The sequence below is a fragment of the Microtus oregoni genome, unplaced genomic scaffold, assembly GCF_018167655.1.
Source record: "Microtus oregoni isolate MIOR12 unplaced genomic scaffold, Mior012 000062F_ref0000492, whole genome shotgun sequence".
NCBI classification, from domain to species: Eukaryota; Metazoa; Chordata; class Mammalia; order Rodentia; family Cricetidae; genus Microtus; species Microtus oregoni.
The window spans coordinates 7,348,306-7,364,895 of NW_024543872.1; the positions used below are offsets into that span (position 1 = coordinate 7,348,306).

At 42.8% G+C, this 16,590-nt stretch overlaps 1 protein-coding gene across 9 annotated transcripts in view; it reads right to left on the reverse strand.

The window, feature by feature from the left end:
* Positions 1-16,590, reverse strand: part of LOC121439635 (dystrobrevin beta) — a 234,448-nt gene that overhangs the window by 65,102 nt on the left and 152,756 nt on the right. For all 9 annotated transcript variants that reach the window (XM_041640172.1, XM_041640169.1, XM_041640167.1 and 6 more), the window contains one exon: positions 383-460. In XM_041640172.1, the coding sequence (XP_041496106.1) occupies positions 383-460 (78 nt within the window). The remainder of the gene's footprint in view (positions 1-382; positions 461-16,590) is intronic.

The following is a 16,590-nucleotide window of genomic DNA, read 5'->3' on the forward strand; positions in this document are numbered from 1 at the left end:
AGAATGATTTAGACTATTTTATAAGAGATTAATTTAATTTATAGACTGTAATCAGATGCAGAAATGATCTTTGATATTTACAAAATCAAATATAAAATTGTTGAAACTCATGACTAGTAAATTGTGCTTAATGTTAGTAAAGACCTCAAACACGCCTAACACACCAACACACTGCTTGCTGCTTGTCACAGGGCACCTGTCAGAGCTGAGTCAGAAAAGGAGGGGAGGATAAGAACAGATATTAAGAGACTGACTGTAAGTGGGGTTAAGAGCGCCAGCCTTCCTGCCCAGTGGGACACTCTGCCCAAGCCTTGTTTCTGAGAGGGCAGTGGCATCAGGGACAGAAGTCTGTCTCCAGTTACAAGGTACAAGACATACCTACCTCTTGGTGGGAGTGGGCACTCCAGAGGACATGTGGCTAACCACGGTGTCGTTCATATTCGTCAGAGGACGAGGAGGACTGAAAGAAAAGATATTGACATTAGTAGTTACCAGGCCTGGAGGAAACAGAAGAGGAATACAGCAAAGGACTGACTGGCTATGGTCCTTAACACACGCAGGGCGACGGCTGTGGGCTCAGACAGATTCTTAAGGCTTACATAAATCAACAAGATGGGCTCCCACTCAAAGGCCAAGTGCCAGAGCTGTAGCAAACCAGGGAGGCAACAGATTATGAAGACGTTACTTTGGAGAAGGGTGTATTGGCATATCCTGGGATTTCAGGCCAGCCTGGGCCAAAGCGAGCAGACTACCTCACCTCCCAACACGTACAGGGATAAGGCCTATTCAAAGCGGAACTGCTTGCTCCAGCCTCACAGTTTTCATACAAGAGAATAACAATCCTTTCACTTGCTTATTAGCTCATTCTTTTGGCAGGGGTGGCACCATGGGAATTGAATCCCGTGCCTTGAATATCCTAGGCAAGTGCCCTATCAGCTGTCATCCCATTCTGACTTGGTTTTAGTTTTTTTTTTTTTGTTTGTTTGTTTGTTTTTATGAGATAGAGTCTCATCCTGGAGCTCAGGCTGGCCTCAAAATGGAAATCCTTCTACCTTGGCAGGCTGAGTGGCTGGCATATGCCACCAAGTCAGTCCATGCCACTTACTCTTAATTAATTTTAATCTGTTTTTTTCTCTGTCTTTAAAAAAATTACCTGTGTGTGTCTATGTGTGTAGTATGGGTATGGGAACAGGGTATTTACCCATTGAGCCGTCCTTTTAGTATTCATGTCTGGATTAAACCCAGGTCACAGTGTCCACATGCTACTTTCTCTGAGATTCAGTAAGTTACAGCTCATTGTTCGGCTACATTCAATTCACAAGTGTGTTATCAAAATATTTATTTATCTTTTTTATTTTTCCTGAGACAGGATGTCATGTAGCCCAGGCTGGCATCAAACTTGCTAGACTGCCTAGGGTGACTCTGAACTTGTCCTGATCACCTGCCCCTACCTTCCAACTGCTGGGGTGAGAGATGTGTGCCACCACATCAGACTTCAAAGTGTCTGATTCTTAAATACTAAATAAAAAGTAATATTCTGCTCATGCCTGGTATTATGTCCTGGTGAAGAGCCCATGGCTAGGGAGATCATAGGTCATGTGGAGCACCTATTACTGTTGCTTTGCTAAATGGACATACTGTGAGCTGCCTTCTAAATACACCTATACCTAAAGAGCAACGCTTCCCTCAGCTTTGTCAGAGAAGCTTCTTTTGGCAATGGCCAGCAATTAATGGAAAAACTCCCACTTCAAAGTACTGAGAGTGGGTAACTGCTGAGAGCTGGCTCCTGAACTGGCACCTGTATCACTCCACCCAAGGCTCCAGGAACATTGCAAAAGAGAGAGCAGATGAATCTGCGAGCCAGTGGACGGGGAAGAGTGCTGTGGACCTGTCTTTTGGGTATGAAATGGCTGGTTCACTCACAAGCTCATTGCAGCTGTGGTCTCCTGAACAAGACCTGCACAGAAGTAGACCTGTCAGCATTTTCTAGTGCATGGGAGAGGGGCTCAGGTTCATGAGGTTCCATTCCTTTTTGAGATACCACTGTGGCAGTTAGTGGCTGTTGGGAAGAGGGGTGTCACTGTCTTCAGTGGTATAGCCACTGATATATTTATTCAAGCTCCAGGAAGAAAATATTCACTTAGTTGCTGGGTCCTCCTTGTCTCTGAGAGAGTAGCTTGCACATAATGGTTTGAAGAAGCTACATTAACACAGCCCTGGTGACTGTGACAGCGTTGCTACTTTACTGAATTGCAGGTTGCACACAGTACATTCATGCAAAGTTTCTGGGGAGTTAGCTCAGGGAGAGCCAGAGGGCTCCGAGGAAAAGGGAGATTTCTCTCTCCACCTACCCATGCACCTCCACACCTTCCTTAAACTAATTCCATTTCTGAGTAAGGAACCTTTAAAAAATAATTTCCCATTTAATGGGGGAAATTCAAAATGGAAAAGTGGATGCAAGAAGTAGATCTGGGGCAGAGTCAGGCCTCTGCATTGTTTGTTTGTTTGTTTGTGTAGGCAGGATCTCAGGAGATAGTCCAAGTTAGCCTCCTGCTTCACCCTACCAAGTGCTGTGATAAAAGGCCCGAGTCACAGTGCTTGGCTTGGACTTGGCCTGATAACGTGCCTTCCCATGCTAGACTTCAATTCTAAGCTATTCGTCTGCCTTCCTGTCTCCAGACGAACATCTAAACCTTCAAGCCTGTTAATGCTAATGGCTGTACTGAGTTATAATCAATTAATCAATTGCTTTAGGCTGACTAACGATGGGAGAGAATGGATAGATTAGCTTACTTTTAGTTCTAAATTTATACTTTGGCCTCTGGGTCCTTTAAATCAATTGTCCTCTGTGAAACAAGGAGCTAATTCCTATGGAACAACCAAGTCAGAGGAGCAGCTGTTCACACTCTAGGGGCACCAGACACGTGCTGGTCAGGGACAGAGCAGGCTTGGCTTCTCAGTGGATTATTACTAGTGACCCACTTCCAAAATGATGACATTTCATGTTGCTTTCAGAACCAATGTAGTTACCTGCTTTACTTCAATATTAAAGACACCACTGTATCCATTTTCCTGTTGACATTCTCAGAGGAAATAAATATAGTAGAAAAAAATTAATTTCTCGAATATGAGTACATGTGATAAAATGTCATGTCTTGTTTGGTCTGATGCCAGAAAAGTCTTCATATCTCTTGGCAGCCAACTACTTATTAACTTTTCATACACAAAGAAACCTCTTCTCTAATGTGCAAAGCCAGAGACTCACGATTACATCACATTCTAGAAATTCTCATACCCTGCCCGCAAGACCACATCCTTTCTAGACATCTACCACATACTAAAGAGACCACATGCTTTACCGACCAATGAAATCGGCACTTTCAAGGCTCAGAATGGTCCTTAGAACGGGGTCACTGTCAGAGCTGCAGGCCATTGAAGAAGCTAAAAGTACCAAAGAATTCTTAGAAAATATCTATTGGGGGCTGGAGAAATGACTCTGTGGTTCAGAGCCCTGGCTGCTCTTCCAGAGGACCTGGGATCAATCCCAGCACCCACCAGGTGGGTCACAACTGCCTGTAACTCCAGTTCGAGGATCTGACCCCCTTTTCTGGCCTCTGCAGGCACCAGGCATGCATGTGGTGTACAGACATACACATAGACAAAACAGATATACACACACACCATAAAAAATAATAGTTTCCTGTTTGCCAATAAGATACCCGCCCGCATGAACAGACAGAAGCAGATCAATGACATAGGTAGAAGATGAAGATAATTTGCTAGTATTAAAGAAGTTTTAAAAATGTTTGGAGTCTCTCCCTCTCCCTCTTTCTCTCTCTGTGGGGGAGGGGAAGGAAGAACACAGAGGTAGATGTATATACATGTGTACAAGTGTGCACACATGTCCTGCTCTACCATGCTGTCCTCATTCCCTTGAGACAGGGTCCCTTACTGGACTCAGAGTTAGGCTGACAGACAGGAGCCCCAGAGGTGGATTCTCCTGCTCGCACCCTATAGTACTGGGGTTACAGGAGCATGTGTCCTCACCAGCACAGCTTTTTATGTAGGTTCTGAGAGTTCAAACGCAGGTCTCAGATTTGTGCAGCAAGCATTCTTACTCACTGTCATTTCCCAGCCCAAGTCTTTTTGACTTTTGTTTGTTTGGAGACAGTCTTGCTATGAAGCACAGGCCTTGCAATCATCCTGACCCAGGCTCCTTTTTGCTAGGAATTTGGGTGGAACCCAGGGCCCTGGGTATAATAGGCAAGTGCTCTATCACTGAACTACATCTATTACAGTTGTGGGTCACAGTGCCCAGTGCTTATCTATTTCTCTTTCCTTCCTTTTTCTTTTTTTGGCTTTTCGAGGCAGGGTTTGGAGAACCCTGGCTATTCTGGAACTCACCCTGTAGACCAGGCTGGCCTTGAACTCATAGATCCACCTGTCTCTGCCTCCCGAGAGAGCTGGGATTAAAGGCCTGTATCACCACCATCCCACTATTTGTTATTGTCTTTTTAATGTGAAGAATTGTCTGTGCACCACCAATGGACCTGGTACCTGAGGAGGTCAGAAGAGGGTGTTGGATCCTTTTAAACTGGAGTTATGGATGGTTGTGAGGCATCATGTGGGTGCTTGGCACCAAACCCAGGTCCCCTACAAGAGGAACTGGTGCTCTTAACCACTGCACTGAGCATCTCTCCAGCTCCTTGCTGTCATTTGTTTGTTTGCTTTGAGACATGATCTTACTATGTAGCAGGTTGTCCTAGAACTTGCTCTGTAGATCAGGCTAGCCTTAACTCACAGAGTTAACAGAGACCTGCTGCCTCTGCCTTAGTGTTGGGGCTGCCCTTTTATTTCTTCTTCTTCTTCTTTTAAGATTCATTTATTTATTGTGTAAACAGTGTTCAGCCTCCTTGTATGCCTGCAGGCCAGAAGTGGGCACCAGATCTCATTACAGATGGTTGTGAGCCACCATGTGGTTGCTGGGAATTGAACTCAGGACCTCCAGAAGATCAGTCAGTAATCTCCAGCATCCGCCTTTTTATTTATTTATTTTTTAAGATTTATTTATTTATACAGTATCCTGCCTGTAGGCCAGAAGAGGGCACCAGATCTCATTATAGGTGGTTGTGAGCCACCATGTGGTTGCTGGGAATTGAACTCAGGACCTCTGGAAGAGCAGTCAGTGCTCTTAACCGCTGAACCATCTCTCTAGCCCCCCGCCTTTTTATTTCTTAATTAAAGGATAAGAGGCACATTTCCTGAGTACATATTCATAAAAAATAAGATTCTTTATCGGAACAGTTAACTAGACATTTATGGTGACAGACGTGCAATGGCCATGCCAAGAAGAGCAGACACAGACACTGGGGAGTGGCAGAGGAAGATGGCAGCGTGCTCCTGCCTGAAGCATCAAGGTGAAATGATAGCACAAAGAGCCCCCCAGGAGCAGGAAAATCAGTAAAGCACCCTAGGCAGGAAAGGTCACATGGCACATTGGGTTCAATATATTTGATTAGATTCAAAAGAGGGTAACAGAAAAGGTAGGTGAGGGCCAGGGCATGAAGGGTCTCTCACTACATCAGAAATTCTAAGTTCATATAATAAGCCCCGAATGGTTTATTTCTGTTTGAGACAGTCTTCTATGTCACCCAGGTTGACTTCAAACTCATGAGTCTCTCTTCTGGGGCTCCTGATGCTGGGACTTTAGGTGTGTAGCACTACGCCCGGCCTGTATTAAATATTTTCAAGCCAAAAAATGATGTGATCACAGTGTTTTAATTTACTGGGTCTTGTTTAGTTTTTAAGATAGGCTCTCATGTAGCCCAGGTTAACCTTAAATTCAGAGTAACCAGGGGCTGGAGAGATGGCTCGATAGGTAAGAGCACTTGTTCCTGCAGAGGACTATAGTCAGAGACTGCTTGTTTGTTTCCAAACCACCCACACCCAAAATAATCACACAGAAACTATATTAGTTGCAACACTGTTTGGCCAATTAGCTCAGGCTTCTTATTAACTAACTCTTACATCTTAATTTTTTTTTTTTTGGTTTTTCGAGACAGGGTTTCTCTGTAGCTTTGGTGCCTGTCCCAGAACTAGCTCTTGTAGATCAGGCTGGCCTCGAACTCCCAGAGATCTGCCTGCCTCTGCCTCCCGAGTCCTGGGATTAAAGGCGTGCACCACCACCACCCGGCCTCTTACATCTTAAATTAACTCATTTCTATTATTTTGTATTTTACCACAAGGCTTGTGGGATAAGGTTCCCAGACGTCAATTCCTTCGGCAGCTACACAGCATTTCTCTGACTTCACCTTTTTTCTCCTCTATCTCTGCTTGGAATTCCCGCCTTGCCCTATTCTGTGCTGCCATAGGCCCAAAGCAGATTCTTTATTAACCAATGGTAATAAAACATATTCACAGCACACACAGGGGAATCCCACATCAGAGTACCTAAGTTTAATTCTCAGCACCCACGTGGCAGCTCACAACCATCCATAACTCCAGTTTTAGGGAATCTGACTGGCACAGCCATGCACACGGTGTATACACATACATGCAGTTTACAATTATGGCTATGTTGCCCAAATATAGCTGTCATTTTAAAAGATAAGTGAAAACTGGATGTGGTGGTTCATGCCACTCGCGAGGCTGAGGCAGAATAACCTCAAGTTGGAGGCTAGCAGGCACTCCATTAGGTTTAAGGCTAGCCTGGGCTACAGAGTAAAATCCTATCTCAAAAAATAAAAACAAAACAAAGACTCAAAGAGGGCTGTAAGAGCAGCTTAGCTGACAGAATTGCTTACCCAGGATACATAGCGCCCCGGGTTTGATCTCCAGCAATGGACTGAAACATGTGAACAAACACCAAACAAGAATGGGTATGGAAGTGAAAACTTATACAACCAACACTCAGAAGGTACCCTTGACTACAGAACCAGTTTGGGTCAGACTCAGCCTGGAATACAGGGGATCCTGTCTTAAAAGGACAATAACACCTGCTGACTATTCCCCCCGTCTTTTGGGGGTTACTCACAGAAACCACTGGGCAGCTTTCTCTAAGGTAAGACACCCAAGCCCTATACTCGGTTGAGTGCATGGATCTGAGCCTCTCTTTTGATACTTCCAGTGGAAGCGCTGTGAAAAAGCTTAATATCTCCAAAGTTTCACATCCTTTCAACCTCCCTACAACCCCCTAAAAGGAAGTAAAGAAAACATCATGGCTAATTCTGGATTATCTCCACTCCTATAGTGTTAAGAAATTTGCGTGGCATTTTTATCATTATCTTTCAAGTGCCAAGCATAGTACTCGGTGAGTATTTGTTGGCTGTGAGTCAGCACCATGTTGTGAACACAGAGCTGCAGAGAGAGAGAATGTGTGGATTTAGTGTTAGTCGAGCTCTTGGTGAACGCTATATTTGGTAGATACATCTGCAGCTGGAGCAGGATTTCCCCATCCCTGCACTGGAAACTGGCGTCTTCTGCTCTGCTTAATTGGGCTGCCGTTTCCCCCGCTATTTAAACTAATCTGTGACTCAGTGACAGAGCCAGCAGTGCAAGGTGTCTTTAACAACAACAGCAATACTTACTGAGTGTTGAACATGTACAGGTCTCAGTGGGGCTATTTTCCAGGGATTCACACTTAAACCTTACATTTATAGAGCTATAATGCTTCATTCATTTATTTATCTTTTGAGAAAGGGTCTCTCTTTGTAGCTTGGGTGTCCTGAAACTCTACGTAGATCAGGCTGGCTACAAACTCACAGCGATCTACCTGCCTCTGCTTCCTAGACGCTGGGATAAAAGGCATTTGCCACAATGCCTGGCTAGAACTGTAATTTTCTTGTGGTTACAGAGTCAAACTGTGAGACAATCAGGACTGTGAACCAAGGCAGTTTGGCTCTTGCTATTCTCAATCCTGGTGGTTTTAGTGCCTCTACTGCCTTTAAGCAAAATGCTGATTTAAGGCTGGATTTTCAACGGCTAAATTAAAACCAATCATGAGGTGCTGGAGAGTGGACTTAGCAATCAAGGGTACTTGCTGCTCTTACAAAGGACTGGAGTTCAGTTCCCAGCACCTACATCAGGCAGCTCACAACTGCCTGTAACTCCATCTCCAGGGGATCCAATGCCCTCTTCTGGCCATCTTAGGCACCTGCATGTAGGAACACTCAGATACACAGACATACTAAAAACAAAACAAAACATTAGCTCATAGTTCTTGGAAACTTTTCAAAGGAGCAACAGCAATGATGGTCCCAGCATATGGCTCACCATGACATCATTACAACATAACATTATAAGTGCCCATCTACACACAATATTTTTGATTGTTTGTTTGTTTTCTGATTTTTGAACCAGGTGTTACTAAGAAACCCAGAAACTCCATATCCAAGCAGTTCAACCTCCAGAGGGTTGCCCCTTTGCAAAAAGCTGTGTTAAGCTCTCTCTCTCTTTTTTTTTAAAAGCCCTCCAAGGTTTTTAAGTGGATTTAGTCCATGATGTTGGAGCGCCACTCTAATGATGGGGGAGAGTCTTCTGTTTTGTGTTAATTTCATTGGTTAAATAAAGAGACCGCCTTGGCCATTTAATAGGACAGAAAATTAGGTAGGCGGAGTAGACTGAACAGAATTCTGAGAGAAAGAAAGCCGAGTCAGGCAGTCGCCATGATTCTCCCACTCCAGACAGACGGAGGTTAAGATCTTTCCTGGTAAGCAAGCTCATGGTGCTACACAGAATATTAGAAATGGGTTAGATCAATATGTAAGAGCTAGCCAATAAGAGGTTAAAACTAATGGGCCAAGCAGTGTTTAAAAGAATACAGTTTCCGTGTAATTATTTTGGGTGTAAAGCTAGCCCACCGCTCCTCACCACAGAGTGGCGCCCAACATGGGGCGCCAGATGAAGGTGAAGGCGTAAATCACAAACAGTCCCACACCAGTTTGGAATTATGATTAACAGAATGGTTATTTATTTAAAGGGGAAAAAACTTACAGATCACAGTCCCAGACAACAGCCCTCTGTGCAATCAGGAAGGGAGTCTAGTCGCCGGAAGCGGAGCAGGAAGTAAGAGAGAGCGAGGAGGGAAGTGGCCATTATTTTAAAGAGAGAGACCACACCCCAATGGGCTGGTATCTCAGCTGCTATTGGCTGGAGGAGCGGAAGGACCTCCCATAACAGTTTTTATTTTATATATATATACATATGTATGTGTATATGTGTATATATATACGAGTGTGTTTGCCTACAATGAACTTATATGCACCTCTTGCATGCAGGCCTCTTGCATGGAGGCCAAAAGAGGACCCCAGATCCCCTGGAACTGGAGTTACAGAGGACTGTGAGCTGCCACCTCAGTGCTAGGAACCAAATCTAGGTCCTCTACCTGAGCTATAGGGACTCTTCAATGCTGAACCATCCCTTCAGTCTGCTTTGGTCTTCTGTCTGCATGGGGCTCCCTACCCAAGAACATGAAAGTAGAGATCACTGTCATGGACATAAAACATGTACTTGATGCTGTGGGCAAATGAAAGAATAAAAGCTTAAAACTGACTCTGAAGCCTGGTGGGATGAATCCTTCTGTAGGAAGTCAGATTGCTAGACCCTTACTCTGCCTTTTTTTTTTCTGCACAGTTTGTGTGTGAATCTGCCCCACCCTCTGAGCAGATTTTAGTCACAGACATTAAGCTGACACAGTCCCACTACTCTTTACCCGGACTGTCAGCCGTGCACTTGGGTGTCTTTAATAGATTTTCTGGTCTGTTTGCTCCTGTTAGTGTGAACGGGGGTCCACACTCAGGTCTTTACCTACACAGCAAGCACTTTACCCACGGAGTCCTCAGTCCAAGCCTCAGACCAAGATTTGTTTCTTTCCACTTAGTCATCATCCTCGCAGATTTATAAACCTATTCCTTTATGTCACAAGTGGAAATAATACATCGTCTAGGAAGAAGACCTGCTTATCATTATGGTAAAGAGAATTCTATGCTCTGGTGAAATATCAAGTCAGACAGAGCCTAAAGCTCTATTCATTGTTGTGACTATTATTTTTTCACAGAATGCTGAGCCTGTAGGCAATAGTTACATTACAGTAAGCGTGGCTCATCTTATCTTCTTTGAATAGTGGGATGTTTGCTCTCTCTCTCTCTACGTAAGTTACAAACTACACTCTATTACTCTTAACAGGTTCTGTGATGATCGGCTGAAGCAAAGAACTTTAACGACAACTAAACCAGGCATGGTGGCTCATACCTTTAATTCCAGCGTCTGAGAGGCCGAATGTTGTGCAGTGATGGAGGAATATTGTGACTCTAATGCCAGCCTGGGTTACAGTAAGTTCTAGGACAGCCTACGCTTGAGAACCCTTATCTCAAAAAACTAAAACCAAGTCAAAGCAAAGCAAAACAGCAATAAACTAAAGTATCCCTTTGAAAATTGTAAGGTTAAAAATATTAGGGGCTAGAGAGATAGCTCAGCTGTTAAGAGCACTGGCTATTCTTTGAGAGGATCCACGTTCAATTCCCAGTACCCACATGGCAGCTCACAACTGCCTGTAACTCCAGTTCCAGGGGATCTGGCACCTTCGCACAGACATACATGCAGGCAAAACATCCATGCACTTAAGAATAAACAAATCTTGAAGAAATATTTTTAGCAGTACTATAGTGCAACAAAAACATTGTGTGACTTATTTACTTCTGGTGAAGTTCCTCTGCTGTGCAGGAAGTGCATTTTAACAGCCATTCCTAATGATTAACCCACAGAAGATATGCATAATTTCCAAATCAACGCCTAAGCTAAACAGACTGTAATTAATCTGTTAATCAATCAATGAGTTAATATGCCTCAATTGCTACCTCTAGTGCTTCAACATAACCATTTGTGATACAGGTCTTATTTAATGAGATTTTCTTCAGGAAGGAAAAGGTTTAGCAATTAACACTTAATTTTTAAAAAAAACTGCATTCATTTACTTACTCTCTGTGTGTTTATTTACCGTAGCACATATGCAGATATCAGATGGCAGAGTTCTCTCCTTCTATTGGATTAAACTCAAGTTGCCAGTTTTGGTGGCAAATGCCTTTACTTGCTGAGCCACCTCACCAGCCCCATATAAATTAATTTTGGGGGTGGGGTGGTGGAGAGTGTTGAGACTACATAGCTTTGGCTCGCCTGGACCTCACTATGTAGACACCAAGCTAGCCTCAAACTCATAGAGATCCACCTGCCTCTGCCTCACAAGTGACGGAATTAAGGCATGTGTCACCCCTTATCATTTCTTATACGTTTACCATTACACACTGTATCCAGAGATGCGTAGAGGAACCCAGCAGACTTTCTCAACCTTCTGAATGCTGAGACTCTTTATTGTAGTTCCTCATGTTGAGGTGACCCCAACCATGAAATTATTTTGGCTGCTACTTCGTAACTGTAATTTTGCTACTGTTATGAACCGTAATATAAATATCTGATATGCAGGATATCTGATAGTCCATCCCTGTGAAGGGCTGTCATTTCTAAAGGAGTCACGACCTACCCGTTGAGAACCATTGCTCTCGCTCTAGAAAAGCCCAATTGTAAGATGACACAATCAGCAAATAAACTACTTAATCGTATTTCATGTGTGTATGGGATCTGGTTTTGAGACAGAGTCTCACTCCCATGCTGACCTTAAACTATTAAGAGTCCTTTTCCGTCAGCCTCCTCCGTCTGAAGTTACAGGAATGGGGCAATGCATCTGGTATCACTTATTCTGAGAAAGCAGCACAGATAGCCAAATACAAAGAAACACACCATTTTACTTTGCAGGATGAATCTCTCCTTCCTTCCTTACTAAACTTAAGAGGGAGTTTATTGTTACTTTATGGAAATATAAAAATTTCCCCCTTCAGATGTTGCGGGAGGTCCTCCCACTCCTCCAGCCTATCACCGCTGAGGTACCAGCCCACTGGGGCGTGGTTTCTCTCCCTTTAAAAAAGCGGCCACTTCCCTCTCCGCTCTCTCTTCACTTCCTGCTCCGCCTGCGACTAGACTCCTTTCCTGGTTGCTTAGAGGGCTGTTGCCTGGGACAGTGATCTGTAAGTTTTTTCCCCTTTAAATAAATACCACCCTAATAATCATAACCCCGAATTGGTGTGGCATTGTTTGTGACTTACGCCTTCATTTTGGCCCCCAACATTTGGTTTTAGAACCTCTCCTTTCCCCACTCGCAGCCGCGAGTTCGGCTTGGTGGCCCCAAGTTCGGCTTGGCGGCTGCGGGCTTGGCGGCCGCGGGCTTGGCGGGCTCTAGTTCGGCTTGGCGGGAGCCCTCCCCTTCCACAGCCGCCAGCGGCCTTGGACTCCCCACGTGGATTTAAACTCCACAGGCCCGCGTAGTCTCTGGCCGCGTGGTTTGCTCTTTTCTGAGTCATTTTTAAATCTCCCTTGCAAGTACAGCTCTTAAGTGGCACGAACCAGAGCACGTGGTTGCTGAAAGCTGCAACCCCTCAGGGTGACTTGTTCCGTCTCAGGAATTGATTTAATTAGATTTATTTTGTTGAGAAACTTGCATTTTCCAGTTTTTAACATCTACTAAGGCACTGAAACAGGACCATGTTTTCACCGCGACTCTGCAACAGCGCCACCTGCTGGATAATAGGTAATATTGCAGTTTTTGTTTCTAACGCAAATTTTACTGCTTTGTTTTCACTAATACAATGGATTAGTAAATTTATATTTACTAATACAATGAATTACATCATACAAGGTTTATATGATTATGGGGATACCTTAATTTGCTTGTTACTAGCCTTCAGTTTTCTTTTCCATATTCTATCATTAAGGAAGAATATGGCACTCCTAAGAATGATAGAATCTTTACGAACTAATAATGAACAACTAATTGACAGGATTAAAATTATTGAAAATCAGAGGTTATCTGAACAAGTGGATACTATGACAGACAAAATTGATTCCATATCCAAGGGTATTAGAAAGTTACCTGAAAGGGTTCAGGCTGTTGAATTTGACGTTCAGACTTTATCACAAAGTTTTGATAAGGTAACAGACAGAATGTACCTCCAAGATGGGAATCTACATGATATACAAGAAAAGTTTAAGGAGGACATGTTATCTTTGAAGGAAAAAATTAAAGCTTTGGAATCACAGGTGCAGAATGGGGACCAAAAAATTGATACCTCAGTGAAATCACTGGAAATATATACAGGTCAGGAGATTCAGGATTTAAGAGAGACAATGATAAAAAGATTTGAAAAGATTGGGGAAATTATTGCAGCTGGTGAACAGAGTAAGGAGGCACAAGGACAGGATACAAGGCCTCCACCAGCTATTAGAACTGGCTTACCCAGGGTTCTAGCGACATACCCTATACTTAATTCTGAAAAAGCATCAACTTCTAAAGGCTCAAAGGGAGTCAGAGAAGCTAGATGGACGCCAATAGCAATGAATGATCTGAAAGAAATTAAGCAAGCTGTTGTTAATTTTGGCTTGCACAATGCATATGTAAAGGAAATGATAAGGACTTGGGCTTCTAATGCTAGAGCTACTCCCCATGATTTCCATCAGTTAGTGTCTGCAGTTTTAGATAATGGACCTTCCTTGATGTTCGGAATTTATTTCAGAGAAGAATCCAAACATATGGAACAGCAAGGAAGAGCAAAAGGTATTGAGGTTTCCCAAGATCAAATTCTTGGTGCAGGAGAATATGCTGATCCACAGGTCCAAGCTCTTTATGACGATGAAGTACTGTGTCTATGTCACCAAGCAGCTTTAAATGCTTGGAATAGGATACAAGATCCAGCAAAAAGGGTTGAATCATATACCAGAATTAGGCAGGGACAGAGAGAACCCTTTATTGACTTTTTGCAAAGATTAATTAAGGCTCTGGACATAGGGGTAACAGACCCAGAAGCTAGACGAATACTTCTTGAATCTCTAGCTTTTGAGAATGCAAACATAGAATGCAAAAAGATAATTGGGCCTTTAAAGTCTAGATCAGCACCTATGGATGAATGGATTCAGCATACGATGAATGTTGAGACATTTAGCTATAATGATGAATCTTGGGTAGGAGAAGCAATTTCCAAAGCAATGAGGAGACATCAAACTGCCAGGTGTTTTAATTGTGGTAAATTAGGACATTTGCAAAGGAATTGCAGGCAAAGAATTTCTAGGAATAATATCTCTTCTGGGAATGACAAAAATAGGAGACCTCGGCCTTCAGGTATATGTAGGAGATGCGGTAAAGGCAGGCATTGGTCCAACGAATGTAGGTCAACAACAGACAGACGGGGCAATCCGATATCATCGGGAAACTCCTTGGGGGGCCTCTCGCAGGCCCCCAAGCCAACAGTGGCCCAGTCATTCCCAGTCACAGTGGAGAACGTGCCTCACCAAGAAAATTAAAAGCTCCAATTTCTGCTGTAAAAAGTAATACTGGTCTAAATGAAGAATTACGTGTGGAGGATGAGTCAAAAAACCCAATAGGACAGAGTAAACGTATATTTTGGCAGACTTCTATTAATGATCAAAGACCAAAGCTAAGAGTCTGTATAAATGGCACTTTTATTGAAGGCTTATTAGACACAGGTGCGGATGTAAGTATCATTACCCCAGAATCTTGGCATCCGAATTGGCCTCTTCAAGAGGTAGATGTTCAGTTCCTAGGAATTGGAACCCTATCTCGTGTAAAACAAAGCACAAGATGGGTTGAATGCATAGGGCCCGAAGGGCAAATAGGAAGACTAAGGCCATATATAGCCAATATTGCCATAAATTTATGGGGCCGTGACCTGCTACAGCAATGGAATACCCAGATTAACATTCCTGTATTTCCAGGAACTCATAATTCTGGGAAGGATATGATGAGGTATTATGGAAAAAGGTCACCAGCCATTCAGGCTGTACAAGAACATACAGCAAATACCAAACCTTTAGAGGTACCAACAGCCCTACCTTTAAAATGGCTAACTGAGAAGCCAATATGGACCAAACAATGGCCTCTAGCTGAAGATAAACTACAGGCATTGGAACAGCTGGTGCAAGAGCAACTAGATGCTCACCATATTGAAGAATCAACCAGCCCTTGGAATTCTCCTGTGTTTGTTGTAAAAAAGAAATCTGGTAAATGGAGAATGGTGACAGATCTAAGAGCTGTCAACAAATTAATTCAACCTATGGGCCCACTACAATCTGGAATTCCTTTGCCTTCTCTGTTACCAAAAGGATGGCCTCTTATAGTTATTGATTTGAAAGATTGTTTTTTCACTATACCATTACAAGAAAAGGATAGAGAAAAATTTGCCTTCACAGTGCCTACTTACAATAATTCTCAGCCTAATAGGAGATATCAGTGGACTGTCCTCCCACAGGGTATGCTCAATAGTCCTACACTGTGCCAATATTTTGTAAGTAAGCCATTGGAAATAATTCGTAAACAATTCCCCAAGTCCATCATTTATCATTACATGGATGACATCTTATTATCTGATTCAAATAAAGATACTTTAGAAAGGATGTTTGAAGAAGTAAAGAAAGTCTTGCCTAGGTGGGGATTACAAATTGCCCCTGAAAAGATTCAAAGAGGAAATTCTATTAATTACCTAGGTTACAGAATAGGGTTAGAGAAAATTAAAACGCAAAAGGCACAAATTAGGAGAGACCGGTTAAAGACTCTTAATGACTTCCAAAGATTGTTAGGAGACATTTCCAGTCTACGACCAGCTGTTGGGATAACACCTGATCTAATAGTTCATTTAAACAAAACCTTAGATGGTGATAAAGATTTGAATAGTCCAAGAGAACTGACAGCTGAAGCAGAAAAGGAACTGACAATGATTGAGGAAAAATTACAGGAGGCACACGTGGATAGGGTGAACCCAAATCTTAGCTGCATCCTAGTCATATTGCCTTCCAGAATTTCTCCTACAGGGATTCTAATGCAGAGGGAAGATATTATTTTAGAGTGGATATTTATACCTAATAAACCAAGTAAAAAATTAAAAACTTATGTGGAAAAGGTCTCTGAATTAATTATAAAAGGTAAGCTGAGACTTCGTCAACTAGCAGGTATAGACCCAGCAGAAATTATAGTGCCTTTTACTACTGAAGAAATAAAAAAGTTATGGGAAGACAATGAACCGTGGCAAAGAGCTTGTGCTAACTTTTTGGGAGAAATTAATAGCAACTATCCCAAAAGTGATAGACTTAATCTCATAAAAAGAACTTCTTGGATTCTTCCTAGAATTGTACGTGATGCTCCAATAACTGGAGCCCGTACGTTCTATACTGATGCAAATAAATCAGGGAAAGCAGGTTACAAGTCAGATGAATTGAGTAAGGTGGAACAAAGCCCTTATAATTCTGTCCAGAAGGCAGAATTATATGCCATTCTTATGGTGCTAAGGGATTTTAAAGAACCTCTTAATATAGTTACAGATTCACAATATGCAGAAAGAGTTATCTTGCATATTGAAACCGCTGAATTTATACCAGATGACACAGAGTTGACTTCATTGTTTATCCAGGTACAAGACATAATCAGGAACAGGCTTTGTCCGATGTACATAACACACATCCGGTCCCATACAGGTCTGC